This window comes from Alligator sinensis, unplaced genomic scaffold (assembly GCF_000455745.1).
Source record: "Alligator sinensis unplaced genomic scaffold, ASM45574v1 scaffold203_1, whole genome shotgun sequence".
NCBI lineage: Eukaryota > Metazoa > Chordata > Crocodylia > Alligatoridae > Alligator > Alligator sinensis.
In genome coordinates, this window is record NW_005841949.1 from 3,402,516 (window position 1) to 3,420,384 (window position 17,869).

Genomic DNA, 17,869 nt, shown 5'->3' on the forward strand with positions numbered 1-17,869 from the left:
AGAGGCACGGAAGCAGAGAGGGATCTTGGAGTCCTAGTGGACTCCAAGATGAACCTGAGTCGTCAGTGTGACGAAGTCATCAGAAAAGCCAATGGCACTTTATCGTGCATCAGCAGATGCATGACGAACAGAACCAAGGAGGGGATACTTCCCCTCTATCGGGTGCTGGTCAGACCACAGTTGGAATACTGCGTGCAATTTTGGGTGCCGCACTTCAGGAGGGATGTGGATAGCCTGGAGAGGGTCCAGAGAAGGGCCACTCGTATGCTTAAGGGCTTGCAGGCCAAGCCCTATGAGAGACTAGGGCACCTGGACCTCTTCAGCCTCCGCAAGAGAAGGTTGAGAGGCGACCTTGTGGCTGCCTATAAGTTCATCATGGGGGCACAGAAGGGAATTGGTGAGGTTTTATTCACCAAGGCGCCCCTGGGGGTTAGAAGAAATAATGGCCACAAGCTAGCAGAGAGCAGATTTAGACTGGACATTAGGAAGAACTTCTTCACAGTTAGAGTGACCAACGTCTGGAATGGGCTCCCAAGGGAGGTGGTGCTCTCCCCTACCCTGGGGGCCTTCAAGAGGAGGTTAGATAAGCATGTAGCTGGGGTCATCTAGACCCAGCCCTCTTTCCTGCCTATGCAGCTCTTTCCTGCCTATGCAGGGGATCGGACTCGATGATCTATTGAGGTCCCTTCCGACTCTAACATCTATGAATCTATGAATCATCTGCTGACAGCACCTGGTTCTTGTCTAATATCTCCCATCTTGGGATCAAGACCCTATTACATTCTCATAAATCCCATGCAAGGTGGATATTATTATAGTATCCACCGTAATGATGGAAATTGAAAACCAGATGAGAAATAATTTGTCCAAAGTTACTCAGTGAATCAGTGGTGAAACTGGGAATACAAATCAGAGGTCCTACTCCTGACCAGTAGAGAAGAGCTTCTCAAACTTTCTGTGTGGGTAGCTCCAAATCCAAGTTCATGACCCCATTTCCAGTGTGAGTCCAGCTGAGGATGTAGGATGTGAAGAAACATCTGAGTGCATTAGGTGCATGCATAATACTAGAAGGAGAGACCATTTTTTCCTGCATCCTCACAGGTACATATATATATGGTAACGGTTACGTAACATCATATCCCCAGTGCCTTGATGAGTCTGTCTGGTACTCTATATAAGTGTTTCTCATCCCTTTTAGACTCAAAACATCTCTCACTAAATTCAAGACAACCTTTGGAAAATGCAACTCTTTTTTAACTATCACTCATTTTTTGACTATAGAAAAATAATAGAATGATTTTTCTGTTGTACAGAACTCAGAAAGACCACAGCAGGCCAGAAGTTTTCAGCTGGACTCTGCCCCGGGTGCCAAACTTCAGTGCTTTGGCACTGAATGCAAAGACAGCAGTGGCAGCCTGCACTTGACCAGTGCACAGATCCGGGGGGGTGGAGGGGGAGGGGGCACATGCCCCCCTCATGATTGCTGGGAGTGCACACAGCAGCTGGAGCTGCCCTTCCCCCATCCCTGGGCCCCCCAAATGAACCACTTCTGGCTCAATCCCATGTCCCAACCTAGCTGGGCAGCACCTGTTGGTGCCCCCTTCGCTTTGGCACCTGGGGTGGTCGCCCCACTAACCCCTCCCCCCCTGCTACAGCATGTCTGCATCACCCTTAACAGGATTTCATGGCACCGTAGGGTACTGTGGCACCCCAGCTGAGAATCACTTCTTTAGACCCAATGGCTTATATCTTCCATGCTCTGAAAGAGCCACCACTTAGAAGGATTTGTGTTTCACACCTCAGAAGGCACAAATGTGAAGACAACAGCTTGGGTTATTGTGGCACTGATGTTCTGACTTCGTGTCTTTGCCCAATTTAGGTCCAGACTATCCTGTGTATACCCTGTGATGATGAGGTGGTCCTCAAAGTGCAGCCAGTACCTGCAATGGGAAAGGGGATAAGTCAAGTCAATCAATTGGCACTGTTGTTCTTTACAGGGCATAGTGTATGCACCAATGAGTTCTGTGATGGCTGCTGAGTCCAATGCATGAGTGACAGTCCTGCCCGCAGGGGACAAGTAGGGAGATAGCAAAATGAGGCCATCTTGGCCTGAGCTACCTGAGAAAAGGCAGCTGAGCCAAGGTAGGTACTTTCTCAGCACAGACACTTTTATGTTTCTGTCAGACTGGAAAATGAGAGAGAAACATGTCCAACTGGTATGAACTGTGAGAATTACCTGTTACAGCACAGGTGAGTGAGAATCAGCAGTTCAGCACAAGACCTTCCTTCCAGGGAGAAGAAATGGCCAAATGCTAGGACCAGTTCCTGAAACAGGCTTCCCCTCTTTACAAGGACGTTGGGACTCTGGGAGAGGACCCTCTCTTCTGGGCTGGGTCTTGAGGGAATGTTGGAATAGCTGCTGTAGCATTAATCTTCCCACTACTGCAGAAAAGGTCCGCATACCACCTGCTCCATGAGACTTTTGCCTACGTAAACATCACGTTCCCTTCCCATGTGCACACACCCCTACCTGAGGATCTTTTTCCTTAAACAGATGCAAGGATCACTGTTTGTTTGCCACAGATCGTCACACGTGGCAGACAGCCTGATGATTTTCTTGTCTGTCTCCAGGTTTTGGGGGTTATCTGTATGTGACAGCGTCTCAAGACAGCATGATTCCCAATTGTCCCCCCGCGGAGTTGCTGAGGGAGACAAGCAGAGTAACATGGGTATTTACAGGTCATATCACTTCCTACTTATGTTCTGTCACTTATAAAAGAGTACATTTACTAAGCAATTTGTTAGCCAGGGTTTACCTGACAAGAAGCAAGCAAGCAGCAAATGGGTGACTCTGAGCCAGTAACTGGCTGAAATGAACGGCCAGAGAAAAAACAATGGGCCACAGAGGGTTTTGGAGCACAGAGGGGCTGTGATGGGGGTTGCCAGCAGACATCCAGTTCCCAGGAATAGGAGGAAACTGTCTGGCTGTATTGTGATGTTATAGGATTTTTCCCTATCATTAGATTATATCCAGACAATTGTGATGATGGACACAGCATTACCTTGTTTGCTTTTAGCTACAGAAGTTGGCTTGACTTATCCAATTTAGTCTGATGGGTTGGTTGGCTCAGATGGGCTTTTTGGAGTTTTTCATGGGATGTAACAAGAAGTTGGGGACAAATGTGAGTAAATAACAGCATGGGTTGAACAGCATGGCGAACTTCCTGTGAAAATTGTAATTACCGTTCCATAGAGATTTACATGTTTTCTACACTGCAGAGCCATTGGCTCACTTGTTCTTGTAGTACCAATGGAGAAAAAAAATGTGTTAGTTTTATCACCCCTAGGTCAGAAAACTGAGATCAGCAAACGGAGAAAGGGAAGTGACCTGCTGGAGGCCATCTAGCAGGTCATTTCCATAGTCGGGTTTTGGTCTGAGGACTGATGTGATAGTTTGGACAATTTGTGTGCAGCTTACAAATTGGGGTTGCTGTGAAGAAATTATCACATGACAGTCTTTTGAATGCCTCTATGTGTATGTGGGATCCACTACTTGATTGTATTATTTCCTGATTGAACCAGTCTCATTAAACCTTAATAATCATCTATTCAGGTGGAAACACCTTGGACCAATGGGTTAGCTTAAAGCCAAAGGGGAATCAATTTGCTCCTTGTTTGCAGGGAAGAGTAAATGGAGGGATTGAGTAATTCCACAAAGGACAAAGAGACAGAAAGGACAAAGCAGAGGTTAGGAAAGTCTTGCAGGGGAACAAAAGGAGAAGATTTATAAAGGTACACAGCAAATTGTGAGGAGGAAGGGAAGGAAATCACTTGTTTGCAGTGCTTGTACACATAACAGGGTTTAACCCTCATTAAATTAAATAGGTTTATAAAATTTATCATAGAATGTTTCATCATTGTTTGCTCGTAACAGTGTTCACAATGAATTAAACCCAGTGTGCAATTCCCTGTGAATTCTAGCAGGGGAAGCCACATACCAGTCCACCCTGCTGCTGTCTTCATGGTACTGAATTACAGCAGGGGGCACATGTAATTACCCAGTAATCTCCTCCCTCCTCAACCCCCAGCCCCTGAAATTAGGGGTCCCCGCACTAACCCACGGTCACAAGCCCACCCCATCCACCCCCAAACCCACCCTCCAACCGCATGAATTCCCACCCATGGTATTCTGCCTATGGAGGAAAAAAAGTTGTATCTGGCAATTTTATTTACACAGCCCCCTACTGCACACTGACCATGCATCACCCATCACCACAGCATGCAGCCCCACTTCCTCCATCTCACTATGTTCATTCCTCACCCTATGCTCAAGCTGGACAGCTTCCTATACCTGCCCAAATAGGTGCCCTGCCCCTTGCATCCTTCTCTAGCCCCTGCACGGCGCTCCCAAGCCCCACACCCCTGAAGTGTGTGAATTCTCATAGCCCATTCTGCCTGTGAAATAAACCTCGGCAAATCTTTATTTGAAATCTTTATTATAACTTTTTTGAAAATGCCATGATCCAAAACATCATACTAAATAAATTAAGTGGGTAAATAAATAAACAGAAGAATCATATATACAGCAGTAAAATTTGAATAAATATGAAAGTAATTAAATAATTTATGGTAAATAAACCTAAGTATAACTAAGATAAGCTGTGCTACCATCACTAGGAATATTATTAAGCATCAGAAAATATCATACGATATGAAAACCATTTAAAGCCCTTTAAAAAAATATTAGAAACTATTATAAAACATTAAAATTGTGATACTATTTATATTATGTATAGTATTTATATACTTACATTTATTTATAATATTTATATTACTAATATTTATACTTCTTACATTATCTGTACTATCTATACTTATTTATACTATTTATACTATCTATCTAAACTTATTCTATACTCTATTTTTATTTTTAATACATATCTATCTATCTATCTATCTATCTATCTATTATTAAGTCTCATTTATTTCTTCACTGTTCTTTCTTCTCTGTCTTTAACTTTTTTTATTCTTCATTTACCATCTTTTACTTTTGATCTTCTCTGTCTTCTGCAGGGGAGCAAACAAAGAAGCAGAAGTTTAGTTTTGGCCCATAGTCCCACAAAAGCACCTTCTTCCCCTCTCCCCTACAGGATACAAAGCAAGTCGGTGGGATATTTCTGACATTACCTATATATAACTCGGGATGCCTTGTATCCCAGGGGCCAGGTCTGGCACACAGCGTCCACCCTCACTGTTGCTTGTGTGTCTGGAATGCAATGATAAGAAATATAAAAGTTATCTCAAAGTATTAAAGTACAAAGAACAGGTGCCACACCCACCCCCTCAGCTGCAAACTTACCATTTGCTGCTGCTGCTGCTCCGCTGCTCCTCATCCGCCTCCATCTTGCCGGATGGTGGTGTTGGGATAAGGGGAGAATGTAATAAAACTGTGGTGGTGGAGGTGTATGTACCACCAGCACCATGGGGTACCAAAGTATGGTCTGCATGGGGGGCGGGGAATACGACCCTTGGCCATCCTCCATTTTTTTTTCTGTTTAAGGACTATGTTTTCCAGTATCTCCCGCTGTTGCCTCTTGGGCTGGTTTCCATGGAGATTCCTTCAGCAGATGCCCTGTGATGCCTTGAATACTTGGCCAGGCCATATCCACGCAGCCGTGTGCACTGCTCTGCCCAATTCTGGGATGGCTATAGCCTGCCCTCCCCACCTCCCGTTGGACCTGGCCCAGCCACCGGCAGGGTGCGTGGCATGGTGTGGAGCTGCATCGCAGCACACCCAAAAAAACTGTATCAAATTAAGCCCTTAATTTTCTTAATGAAAATATTCTTCTGACTGTATTTGGATGTAGCATTATTCATCATAGATTCATAGATTGTTACGGGCGGAAGGGACCTTGCAGATCATCCCCCAGGTGACCCCAGTGAGGTGACTGTCCAGTCTCCTCCTGAAAACATCCAAGGTAGGCGACTGCCCCACCTCTGGAGGAAGTTTATGACACAGTCTGGACACCCTGACTGTGAAGGAGTTTTTCCTGGTATTAAGCCTGAAGCAGCCTTCCAGGAGTTTGTATCCAATGGTCCTGGCCTTCCCCAGGGGTGCCCTAGTGAACAGTTGTTCCTTGAGCTCCTGATGCCCTCCTCTGATATAGCAGTAAGCCGCTATCAAGACCTCTTTCAACCTTCTTTTCTTTAGGCTAAAGAGGCCCAGGTCCCTCAGCCTTTCCTTGTATGGCTTGCCTTGCAAGTCCCTGATCATACGGGTGGCTCTTTTCTGGACCCTCTCAAGTTTTTCCACATCCTTATTGAAGTGCAGCACCCAGAACTGGACACAGTACTCCAACTGTGGTCTCACCAGTGTTGAGTACAGCAGGAGTATCACTTCCTTTGTTGTTTGCCTTGCTAACCACCACCTCGCACTGCCGGCTCATGTTCATACAATGGTCAGTCATTACCCCTAGGTCCCTTTCGGCTGTGGTGCAAGTCAAGCTGTCACCACTGAGCCTGCATGTATGTTGAGGGTTGTTTGCCTCCACATGGAGCACCTTACACTTGGAAGTGTTAAACTTCATTTGGTTCTGGTCTGCCCAACTCTCGAGCCTGTCCAGGTCTGCCTGTGTCTGCAGCCTATCTTCTGATGAGACCAGGGAGAGAAGACAGCCAGCCAGAGTGTGTAAGGCTAGGGAAACATGGTCCTATGCAGCAACTAAGAGCCTGGTATGGGTGCTGGGGAACCCTGAAGTGTTAAGACAGTTCAGTGTTGGCAAGAGCCCAACTAATAACTTGCACATCTACCTGGATGTCTCCAGGGATACTTGCCCAGTGGGGGCACAACAAGATGGCAGCAGAATGCATGGTGAGTTCAGGAGTGTGAGAGCTGCCTTCTGACGTGGATTAGCAAGAGTTCATCATAGTGGCACCCCCGTTCATAACGTGCTGCATTAGTGGTATGTCCAACCGTGAATGGAGGTTCTCAAATGCCATAGTCTGCTCCTGAGAGATCACCAATCATGGGTCCGACTGTGAGTCCTGCTGCCTCAAGCAAGGGAGACAGTAGCTGTTCACTAGCCTTTGATAAGACCACCAATGGGAAACAACCAGGGACATCGTCCTCCACACTCGGTATGTTAAACCATGGGGGACTGCTATAGATGTGAAATGACACCTGAGATTAAGTTGGGCTGTGAGGGGGTAGGGGGAGGGGGTGTGATGGGTGATTGCAGTCAACTGACAAGAGATGCAAGGTGGGTGGTTAATTCAACTGACAGCTAAGTAACAGGTGGGGTAGGATTGGGCAGGAAAGTGGAAGGTGAAGGAAAATGCAAAGCATGGAGGCTGTGCTTGCCCTGGACTCCAACAATTTTGGCAGGCTGGCAGGCAGGCAGACAGGCAGGTAAGCCTTTCTTGGTGGTTTTTGCAGAAGGTTTCTTATGTGGTCTTCTGATTCTTAAAGCACAGAGTAATCCCCCACATTCCTTCCTTCCTTCCTGTTCTCAGCTCCGACTGATATGCCATTGCCATCTTTGCTGCTGCTGAAAAAACGCACACCACATACGAAACCTACGAATGATGCCCAGACAGATAGGATTGTCAGTGCCATCAATACCTGCATGGTGTGGTTGCGGGAGATAGTAAGACAGGCACATCGAGTCTGTTGTCAAGTGTTGGGTGGCCAACAAGGGATTCACGATAGGAGGCGTTCACGAGAAAGGGAGAGAAGGGCAATCCAGCTCGCAAATGCAGGAAAGCAGAAATTTAGAATTGCTTATGTGCAGTGATAGTAGCTGAGTATTGCTCATGATTGTTCATTGCCTGTTTGCTGAGTTAAGTGTAAATAACACTGCCTATGGTTACTGCTGCCTTGTGAAAAATGTCCTTGTTACATATTGCCTGAGGTTCACAAATGTGAAAAGTACTGCATCTTGATAATGGTTACCTTGAATAATGTGTAACAGTTGGTTGCTTATTTATGTAAATTGAGTTTAACAGATCATTCCCTGTTAATTATGTGCACTCCCACGACCCTTAATAGCACCCACCTGTGTAGCTGGAGGTGGGTGCAGAATGTGGCACAAATGGTAAGTTTGCTACTGAGGGGGTGTGCCCTGGCCCATGTTACCAGTTAGTGGTAACTTGTGCCACTCCTTAAAGTTACAATTACCTTCCAGGGACCCCATGAACAGTGGGTGCATGGTCCCAGACTGACCCCTCCCCTGGGATATGTTGCTGGAAGGCTGTATTGAAATCTCCCATGGTGGAGTTTCTAGTGTATTTTGAAGCTTGTAGGGGAGAAGCCAAGAAGGTGGTTTTGGGAGCATGGGGCCAAGCCCGACTTCTTTCTTTCAATGGAGAACAATAAGACACGGAAGATAATGTCACCGTTTTCCACTATGGTTTTGCAAGTAAACTGTTATAATTAATGCAGTTCCTTCCAGATATGGTTACTGCGTTCTTGTAAACAAGGTCTTGTAATGAAACTCGTTGAACACTGCCTGAGGTTCTTGCTTCTTGCAAATAGTTACCTTGAAAATTGTGTAATGGTTGACTTGTTATTTATGTAAGTTCAGGTGAATAAATCAGTATAGTTTAATTATGTAAAATAAAATTATCTGTCTCCTTTTCTTTCAATGTGGGTGGCCATCAGGGGCATCATCAGGCCAAGGTCCCAGGCTTTTTGTTCCTGGGTTTGGTGATGGAAACAGGAGAGAGGTTTGTTTACCCTGCAATATTGGAAAAACCAGTAAATCCCCAAGTGGCAACAAAAGGTGACAACATGGCATGGCATATGTTGGGGATTCTACAGGTTGGGACTGATGGGCACTGCCAAGGCCAGAGGTGTTTTAGCCACCTGTGGAGGGTTTGGGATTGAGAGTATGGTTGGGGGTAGAAAGGTAAGAAAGGTTTATTGATTTAACAAAAATACAACTATGCATAGTAATAAGACAAATAATGACAGACAAAAACAATTTGTGTTGGTAACTTATTGGCAGTTCCTTCTGATGCTTGATACATAGTAAGTTTGTTTTTTTTTACAAAGTTTAGTGAAGTTAGGCGTTTCCGATCAGCACTGTTTGAGAGGTACTGGAAAGAACTCTGGAATGCAGTTTTTGGGCTTCTTGAGGTCCACGGGCCCACCGATCCAGGTAACAGTTATTTAATTTTTTTTATAGAGCTGTATTTTTTTTTAGAATGGTATTTAGATATTTTAGCTAAATTATAGCTTTTGAATGGTTTTGATAACGTACAATTATTTAGTTTGTTTTTATTTTAATTGTTTTTAGACTGACTAATAGCATTATAAGCCTTGTATTTTTTGGATAAGGTAATTTTAACTACACTACAGGGCCTTATTACTTTAAGGCTTTGTTAAATTTATTAGGCTTTATTTTATAGAAGGCTTTATTATATTTTAAATTTTAATTAGGCTTTTAGTAATAATATATAGTTTAATATTTAAATAAATAGATAAAAACACTTAGTTTAATTTTTATAGAGCTTTTAGTAAGTACCTATATTATATAGATAAAATTTTAGTTGTTATATTTTAATTTTTGTTTGTTGAAGTTGTTGTCTACAAAGTACTATGATAGCTATAATTGAGATGCTAAAGCCACATGTGTTATATTGGGAAATGGGGAGAGATTTAGAAATTTAACTTGTATAGAATGAATAGATTTATGATAATAATGGTTAAAATATTATTTAGCTGTTGTTATTAGGGTAATGCAGAATACTATGATGCTTAAGATGGTTAGTCACGTAGTTGAGGTGACACTTGGTGACACATGAATAGTATAGATTATATTATACTATTTACATGGCTTGAGCACATTGACAGCTAGACTGATGATTTGCCCACCCTCTCGAGTAAGGAGAGCTAATTGAGTGTTTTGCTGAGCCTTTGTTTTAAGGCTTTGCAGTTTATTTTTTATTTTATTTTATTTTTTTAATTGTGGCATGTTTATATTTGATACCCATGAAGTGGGTATCGTAAAGTTGAGAAGTATAGTTTTAGAGGAAATTTTTGGCTATTTTAGGGCAATATGGTTACTTAATTGCAGTAGAGCAATGGTTTTACTTTTAGCTTTTAAGTAACTTGAATTGTATAAAGTTTAGGTGGTACTATTTTTATGCAGCAAATGACCTGTTTTTTTTTAATAAACATGTTGTTTTATTGTTATATATGACATATTAGGTAGTTTGTATACATAGGTTATGTTAGGTGGGTTGAGAGGCTAGTTTTTTTATAGAGTTTTTAATTTAATTAAGATGTTATTAATTTGAACTAAGGGGGACTGTATTACATATTGAGGGCCATTGGGGGTAATTATTTTTTATATGGGGTGATGTAGATTTTAGTTTTAAAGGCATCCTTTTCCTAGCCCTGTGTTTAGCAAATAAGTAGTGGTTTAGGTTTTTGGGTTTTTTTTGCACTAGGAATGAATATTTTTTTTTATTATAGCTTTTTAAAGTGGTAACTTAGGTACTTTGATAGGGGGATTTTTTTTTAAATGTTGCAGGCATCTTATGATGTTTTAAGTTAGGAGGCTATTATTTATTTTTAACATTATTTATTACTTGGGAAAAATGCATATATAATGATAACTGAACTTGCGCACAAGCAGTACTTTAAGTTTGATTTTTGTTTGCTTTAAAAGCAGTGTCCATTATAACTTGGGCAAGATGAGCTGTTTTTAATTTTATATTAGTTAGTAATTTGCCAGTGTGCTCTAATGTTTTTTCTTTGAGCATGCTTTCCCTAGTGAGCAGCCCTACTGCCTGCCGGAGATTGGCTACTCCTTTAGTGTTTTTCTGGGATTTATTTAAGTTTTATATATTTATAGTTAAGTCTGTTTTAAAGATAACTTGGAGTATTTTTTTGTCTGTGGGACTTAAGTGCACTTATGGAATGGAAAATGATTGGCTATTTTTATTTAAGTAACCCTTTAGCTACCTGGGCTCTTGCTGAATAGTTTGGAAAAGTAGCTTGGACATACTATTGTTTTGGTTTGAACAATACTCGGGCAGTGAACAACGAAGCATTTAGGAGGGTTGGGATTTTAACTTGTGACTTCCACCAGGGTATGGAGTTATATACGGGCAGTGTTGGGGCCTCCTGTGGGGGAATGGTTAGAGATAGTAGTAATACATTTTTAAATGAGCAGAGCTATAATAATTATTTCCCCTCCTACAGTTAGCCATTTTAGTCTTTAGGTAGGGAATAAACTTAAGATAATAACTGGTGCCACAGGTGTACTGATACCTTGCCAGTTGATTATTTTGGTTTTTTTTACTTAGTGACTAGGGCTTTACTTGCTCTGGGGTGGTGGGTTTTTTCTAGTATGGATACTGCAGATGGACCACATGAAGGCCATTTGAATGCTTTTTCAGGGGATGCTTTTTAGGGTCAGGCTACTCCTTGAGGTCTTTAGGAGTAAGTTTATTAATATTTGGGTAATAAGAAGGATAGTAGATATGCTCCACCTAGGAAACACAATAAGGTATTAATAAAAAGAGTATATTTAAAATAGTTTACTACTTCATGGTGCCAGTTGATTTAGACCAACCGGTGACAGAGCAGGACTTGTTTTTAGTGGTAGGCTCAATTAGGAATGGTTATGGCTGTACTTGTGGACAGATTTAATTTGTAGGAATAAGACAACAAGGAGCTTGGCTCCCATTAGATAAATTTGATTTAAATATTTACTATGTATTATGCATACTTTTTATTAATAGTGTTCCCTCTTATTTATTTCCCTGAGAATGTTTTATTATTATTTGATTTCCTGCCTGGAGCTTTTTTGGGTCACCACCCCTAGGTTGCTTTACTGCTGGCTTGCGGGGGCTACTTAATTTAAAGGCCTGTTGTATACAGCTACCTCCCAGATGGGGTTGGTTATTGGCCTAACTGATAGCTCGATCCAGGTGCAAGACCTAGTTTTTAAGAGCTGGGCCAGCGGCCAACCACAAATTGCATTTGAGGATGCCATTGGCTTGCTCTATTAATTTGTTAGACTGTGGATGGTATGCGATGTGATATGTTAATAACATGCTATGTTTTGCGGTCTAGTTATATACAAGATGATTGTGGAAGTGAAGGCCATTGTTGCTCTGTAGTTTTATAGGTGGTGGATACATAGCTAGCAGAGTTTTTAGTGCTGCACAAGTGTCCTGGGCTGTAGCTCTCGCTGAGGCGCAGGTGAACGTTATTCTTGTGGCAACTTTTACGTATAACTACGTACTGTTGCAACATGTTTTTGATATTAATGGATCTTATTCATGCAGGCTTATAACTTTGGATGTTTTTTGTTAAGGCTGGCAGTGATGGGATGACAGCCAACAAGGGGTTCATATTAGTATTTAAAGTTTAAAAGTCAATAGTCAGCTGCTACTCTTTAGTTGGCTTGTGCACTGGCCACACTGGATTGTTATACGAAGAGTGGGTTTGGATAATACTTTATATTTTTTAACTGCTGGCTGATAATACACTGGATAGGTTGTGTGGCCTCGGTGGGAGTTTGATACTGGGGTCTGTGTACTTTTTTTTTGGGAGGCAGGGATAGTAGGATTATGCTACATTCAGTTACAGTTGTTATAGCTGTTTTTGCTGGTTCTCAGTGAGGCATTGCACACTTAAACTGTTAATTTTTTGTTCAAGGGCAAACTGCTGTCCTCCTAGTACATTAAGTCCCAGTAAGCTTGGTCCCCCTCTTAAGTATTATTGTTGCCGCTGTTACCTTAGAGTTATTAGGTAACACGAAGGTTGCTTGAACCAGATGATCTGGTCGCCTGGTGCTTCCGACTCTAATTACTTGATAAGGGTTTTTTTTCCCGCTTTAATTTGTGGAATGTAAATCTGGGCATCCATATTTAATAATATATTAATTGACTTTTTACTTTTATTTAGTTGAATTTGTACAGGTATTTGAATTAAGGGGTCAATATTAATTTTAGATACTGGTTTTTGGCTTACTACTGCCCCCATTGTGGCTCCTTTCTTTGGGGGTTGGGCTGGCCAGACTCCCTAGGCCATGTGATTAGGCAGGGTAAAGGCTGACAGCCCCACATGTGCCTGGGAAAATGTTGACAGTTTTGCCCTCAGGGCAGAGAATTTCTTTGGTGACACTGTTGGTGGTGCAAAAAGCTCTGCTTTTGGTCTTGCTCTTTTGGTACAGTGTTTAGCCCTTAGCCCTTTTAAGACATTAGAGGGCAGTTTATTGATCTGTACTTTATTGTAACAGGCAGCTAACAAGTTTTTTTATATTTTTGTTTGCAGAGTCTTGGGCCGGCTTTTTTTGGCTTTTTTCAAAAATTTGAGGGGGTCAGGGGGCGTTATTTTTTGCTGAGGCCAGCGCTATGGCCTTGGCAGTTTTTGTCGGCTTGGTAAGCTTTGGCTTCTGCAAAATGGGTAGAAGCTGCACTAATCGCCGGATTATATTTCTTACTGGGTGATTTACTACTTTTGGTTCCAAGGCCAACAGGGCTGAGGTGCACTCTGTTGGTGCTTCTTGGCAAAACCTCCTCCACAATGGTGCTGTCATAACTTCTGCATCTGGCGTGTGAGTCCAAACTGCTGCACGAATGATTTTAGTTAGGCATAATAGATACAAGCAGTGGACAGCCTCCTCTAAATTGGCCCATGCCCAAGGGGGAGGGTTAAGTTTTTATTTCATGTTACTATAACTGGCTGCAGTGGCTTGGAGTGCAGCATAAAACAAAGTAATATTTTTATTATCTCCTGCAAACTGATTTACCTGGAGCTCAGGGCACAGAACTATTTTTGCAGCTTTGGCTATATTTACTGAAATTGTAAATGCCTCTTCACTATTCATTTGAATTAGCTAGTTTATTAGTGGCTCTCCCGGCTTGGACTTCTGCTGCCTTTGAATATTTTTAATCTCCTCATGGGTAAAGGAATGCAGCTCTGTTTGGGGATTCTCTCCTTGCAGCGTTAAATGAGTTATTACCATGGGAAAAACTTGGCTGAGTTTTTCCCTCGGGGCGGGGAAGGCCTGGCTAGGATTCTCCCTCTGGGCAGGAACATATGGGGTTTCAGCACCAGGCTCATCATTAATCTTCTCCTCTCCATCAATCTTATCCCTTTAATCTTCCCAGAGTTCAATTTCTGGTTTATTTCTATACAGACACTTGTGGAAGGAGGGCTCCACAGTCTGTTCTAACTGCACTCTCTTCTGGAGAGAAGCGGCCATGCGTGCGATCATAATTTTTCCTTCCCTCCAGTCTAATGTTTCCAAGCAGCTCTGCGCAGTTCGCACAGCCTCGTACACCATGCCATTGGAATTTTTTACATTTTTTAACTCCTTACTCAGCCGGGTGACCTCTTCCCGGAGCTGGGCATTCTCTTCGGCCCCTAACCACAGGCATGTGGCCAGCTGCCACAACAGGCAGTCCATCTCGGGCTTACCCCAGGCAGCAGTAGCAAACCTAGCCCAATGATTGGGTACAGTTCTCTAGTCACTCCAGGCAGGTTTTAACCTATCCTTATCCCACCCGGGATTCTCTGTCCCTGTTAAGCAAAGCCACTAACAGGGCCCACACAACTCCCTTTATTCCGACCCTTCTCTCCGAACTAGAGCCTCTCAATCCTGTTTATGATGCCAATTTATGTTCTAGCCGCCTGCAGAGGGTTCAGGATTGAGAGTGTGGTTGGGGATAGAAAGGGAAGAAAGTTTTATTGACTTAACAAAAACACAACTACGCGTAGTAACAAGACAAACAATGACAGACAAAAAAAATTCACGTCAGCAACTTATCGGCAGTTCCCTCTGATGCCTGATACACAGCAAGTTTTTTTTCCACAAAGTTCAGCGAAGTTAGGCGTTCCTGATCAGTGCTGCCTGAGAGGTACTGGGAAGGACCCTGGGATGCAGTTCTTGGGCTCCTTGAGGTCCATGGGCCCACTGATCCAGGCAACAGTTAACTAATCCTTTTTACAGAGCTGTATTTTTCTTTAGAATGGTTTCTAGATATTTTAGCTAATTTATAGCTTCTGAATGGTTCTGATAACATACAACTACTTAGATTTTTTTTACTTTAACTGTCTTTAGACTGACCAATAGCATTATAAGCCTTGCATTCCTTTGATAAGGTAATTTTAACTACTCCACAAGGCCTTACTACTTCAAGGCTTTGCTAAATTTACTAGGCCTTACTTTATACAAGGCCTCACTACATTTTAAACTTTAACTAGGCTTTTAGCAACAACATATAGCTTAATATCTAAATAAATACAGAAAAACACTTAGTTTAATTTTCATAGAGTCTTTAGCAAGCACCTTTATTACACAGACATAATTTCAGCTGTCACAAGAGGTGCATTAGGGCAAGCAGGATGGGGTAAGACTATATAATCTTGACTAGTGTGGCAGTGCAAGGGATCATGGCAGCTATGGGCTGGCTGCACTCAGTGCTAGGAGCAATGCTAGGAGCGGGGGTCGGCTGCAGTCCACCCCCTCCTATGAATGGGTGGGTGCCATTTACTATAAGAGCATCTCACCTACTGCTATGAGTGTGACTTGGGTGGGGTGCAGGGCGGGGGGGGGATGGTGACCTTGTGCAATCATGAGTGGTGCAGCAGCAAGCACAAAAAAAAAAGGACAGCTATGGGCTGTATGCACTCATTGCTATGACAAGCTGTGTGCCACTTGCTGTCTTCTGACTGAAAGACAAATGAAAGCAGTCCATGGCACCCCCCTGTAGACATGCAAGCAGTTCATTCCTGGACTGAACCTGGGGCAGATTATGTGGTAACTGTGCCATTCTCATTAAGGGCTGCCAGCTGCCATGGGTCTGACTGTGGGGTGACCTTGTGTAATTGCGAATGGTGCAGCAGCCAGCACAAGAAAAGAAAAGCAGCAGCTACGGGCTGCATTCAGTCAGGGGCAGGGGCATATAATGGGGTGATCGTGCCTTTGTCACCCTGGCATAAATAGGGTGTGAGTGGTGGGGGTGTGGATGTCCATACAGGAGAACGAACATTGCTTCATGTTGGGCTAGGTGGACCACAGCATCTGGCATGCAAAACACCTGGCATCCAAAGACACACATCACACCCAGTTATTGAAACAGGGCAGCTAATCTCATCCATTTGTAAGTGCAATTTGAAGCAACACCTGCTGGACAAAGTGGTGAAATGTAAAAAGTTGCAGTGCTATCTGGTGGACAAAGGGGATCATTACAAGTATTTACGTGCATTTGTGTTTGCATGTAAAGAATCCATGGACACAATGCTTTAATTCGTGACAACTCAAAGTAAACTATGTCTCGATGAGTTTTACTTTAGTACACCAGAAAGACTTTTAAAGTATTGGGGAAACATGAAACATGTACGTGCAAACAGTAACACTGCTGGAACACAAGAAAGGGCAAAAATTGTGATGTGTACAAGTGTCCCTAGTGCCCAAGGGGTGGAGGGAGGGGGGAGGGGATTATGTAACTGTGTGGTCAGCTAAGGATTTGCCTTGAAGCAAAGAGAGAAAGTCTTTGTCATTTTAAAGAAAAAACAAAGGTTGCTTGCCCTGAATCCTGGGTTCCCCAAAGTACACTGACCCAAGATGAAAGAATAGTCTATTGTGGTGAGGAAACATAGGCAGACAAAACTGTGCAAAGTGTGTTATTTTGTCCAGATGTGTGTTTCTCTTCTGCTGCCCTGTAAGGAGCACTGATGTTCAAGAATCCTGTGCAATGCCTGCCAGTGTGTCTGGCTGCTTCATTTGCTGCATGCCCCTGAAGAGCTGACTTGAGCTTCCACCCTGCTGGCATTCTGGGTGAGGTTGTGCTTAAACTAAGGGAGCCTTGTGGACAACACCAGTCTCCTGGGGGCAGATTCTTCGACTGCAGGTCCCAGCTCTCAGGATGCAGGAGTGGACAGAGTTCACACGGTAAAAACCGGCCATGGGCAGAGCCAGGTCTCTATTCAAACTCCAGAACCCACAGGGAGCCTGCTGAGATGAGGCACTGACACTACTGCCGCAAAAGTGCCCAGATCTGATGTAGCAGTACCAGGAAGCAATCTTTTAACTCTATTCCTTCCTCAGGCCACTCTTTTAAGATGCAGCACTTTTCCCGAGGGGGGGGGGGGGTGTCTCAAATAACCTTGTCTTTCTGAGAACGAAGCATCTTGGAAGACTCTCTGGCTCCTGTGACCTTGAGATCTCCTCAGTTCATAGTGAGCTTTTCTGGTGTCCTGCCTCTTCCCACCCTCACTTTGTCACTCCTGTTAATTTTAGAACCATTCAAACATTAGTTTTGGAACCATTCTAACAGCAGCGGAGCAGCAAGACTGCCTGGTATTTCCATATGAGATCAGTCAAAGGGTTCAGAAGGGGAGGAGCAGTGAGACCATTGGTGGAAGATCCTGATAAGGAGTAATTGCCCTCAACAACTTTCACAAACGCTGAACAGTCACATTAAGATTGTGAACGGATCCATGTCACCCTGCTGAAGTCATGCACTGTCAGCTTTCAGCACATTTTGTCACCCTACCACAGCGCAGAAGCATGCAAACAAAGCCCTGTTTGTCTTAGATCTCTCATGACACACAAGGCACTATAACAGTGCTTAAGTATCATCTACACACCATGAATTAATATCACGTATGCAGTTTGCCCTACTGACCTGCCAGCATAAGAATGCTGTTGATGCTGAGTCAGATCCTCAGCTCATGTAACTGTGTGTAGCACTGCAGGAATAAACAGATCTCTGCTACACCAGGGGAAGGTCTGCCCAGTTATCCCTAGTGTATTTCATTTCAGTGCAATTGTAAGGTGCCCACGGACAATTCTAATAAAGCACATTGTCCTTTACTCTCTGTTCTTGTCCCATCTTGCTCTTT

At 43.2% G+C, this 17,869-nt stretch overlaps 1 protein-coding gene across 1 annotated transcript in view; it reads right to left on the minus strand.

The window, feature by feature from the left end:
* ADGRG3 (adhesion G protein-coupled receptor G3) overlaps positions 1-17,869 on the minus strand; it is a 30,612-nt gene that overhangs the window by 11,715 nt on the left and 1,028 nt on the right. Inside the window, exons 2-3 of the mRNA XM_025199742.1 lie at positions 2,531-2,702; positions 1,799-1,940 (exon numbers count right to left, since the gene is read on the minus strand). Coding sequence (XP_025055527.1) covers positions 1,799-1,940; positions 2,531-2,702 — 314 coding nt within the window. The remainder of the gene's footprint in view (positions 1-1,798; positions 1,941-2,530; positions 2,703-17,869) is intronic.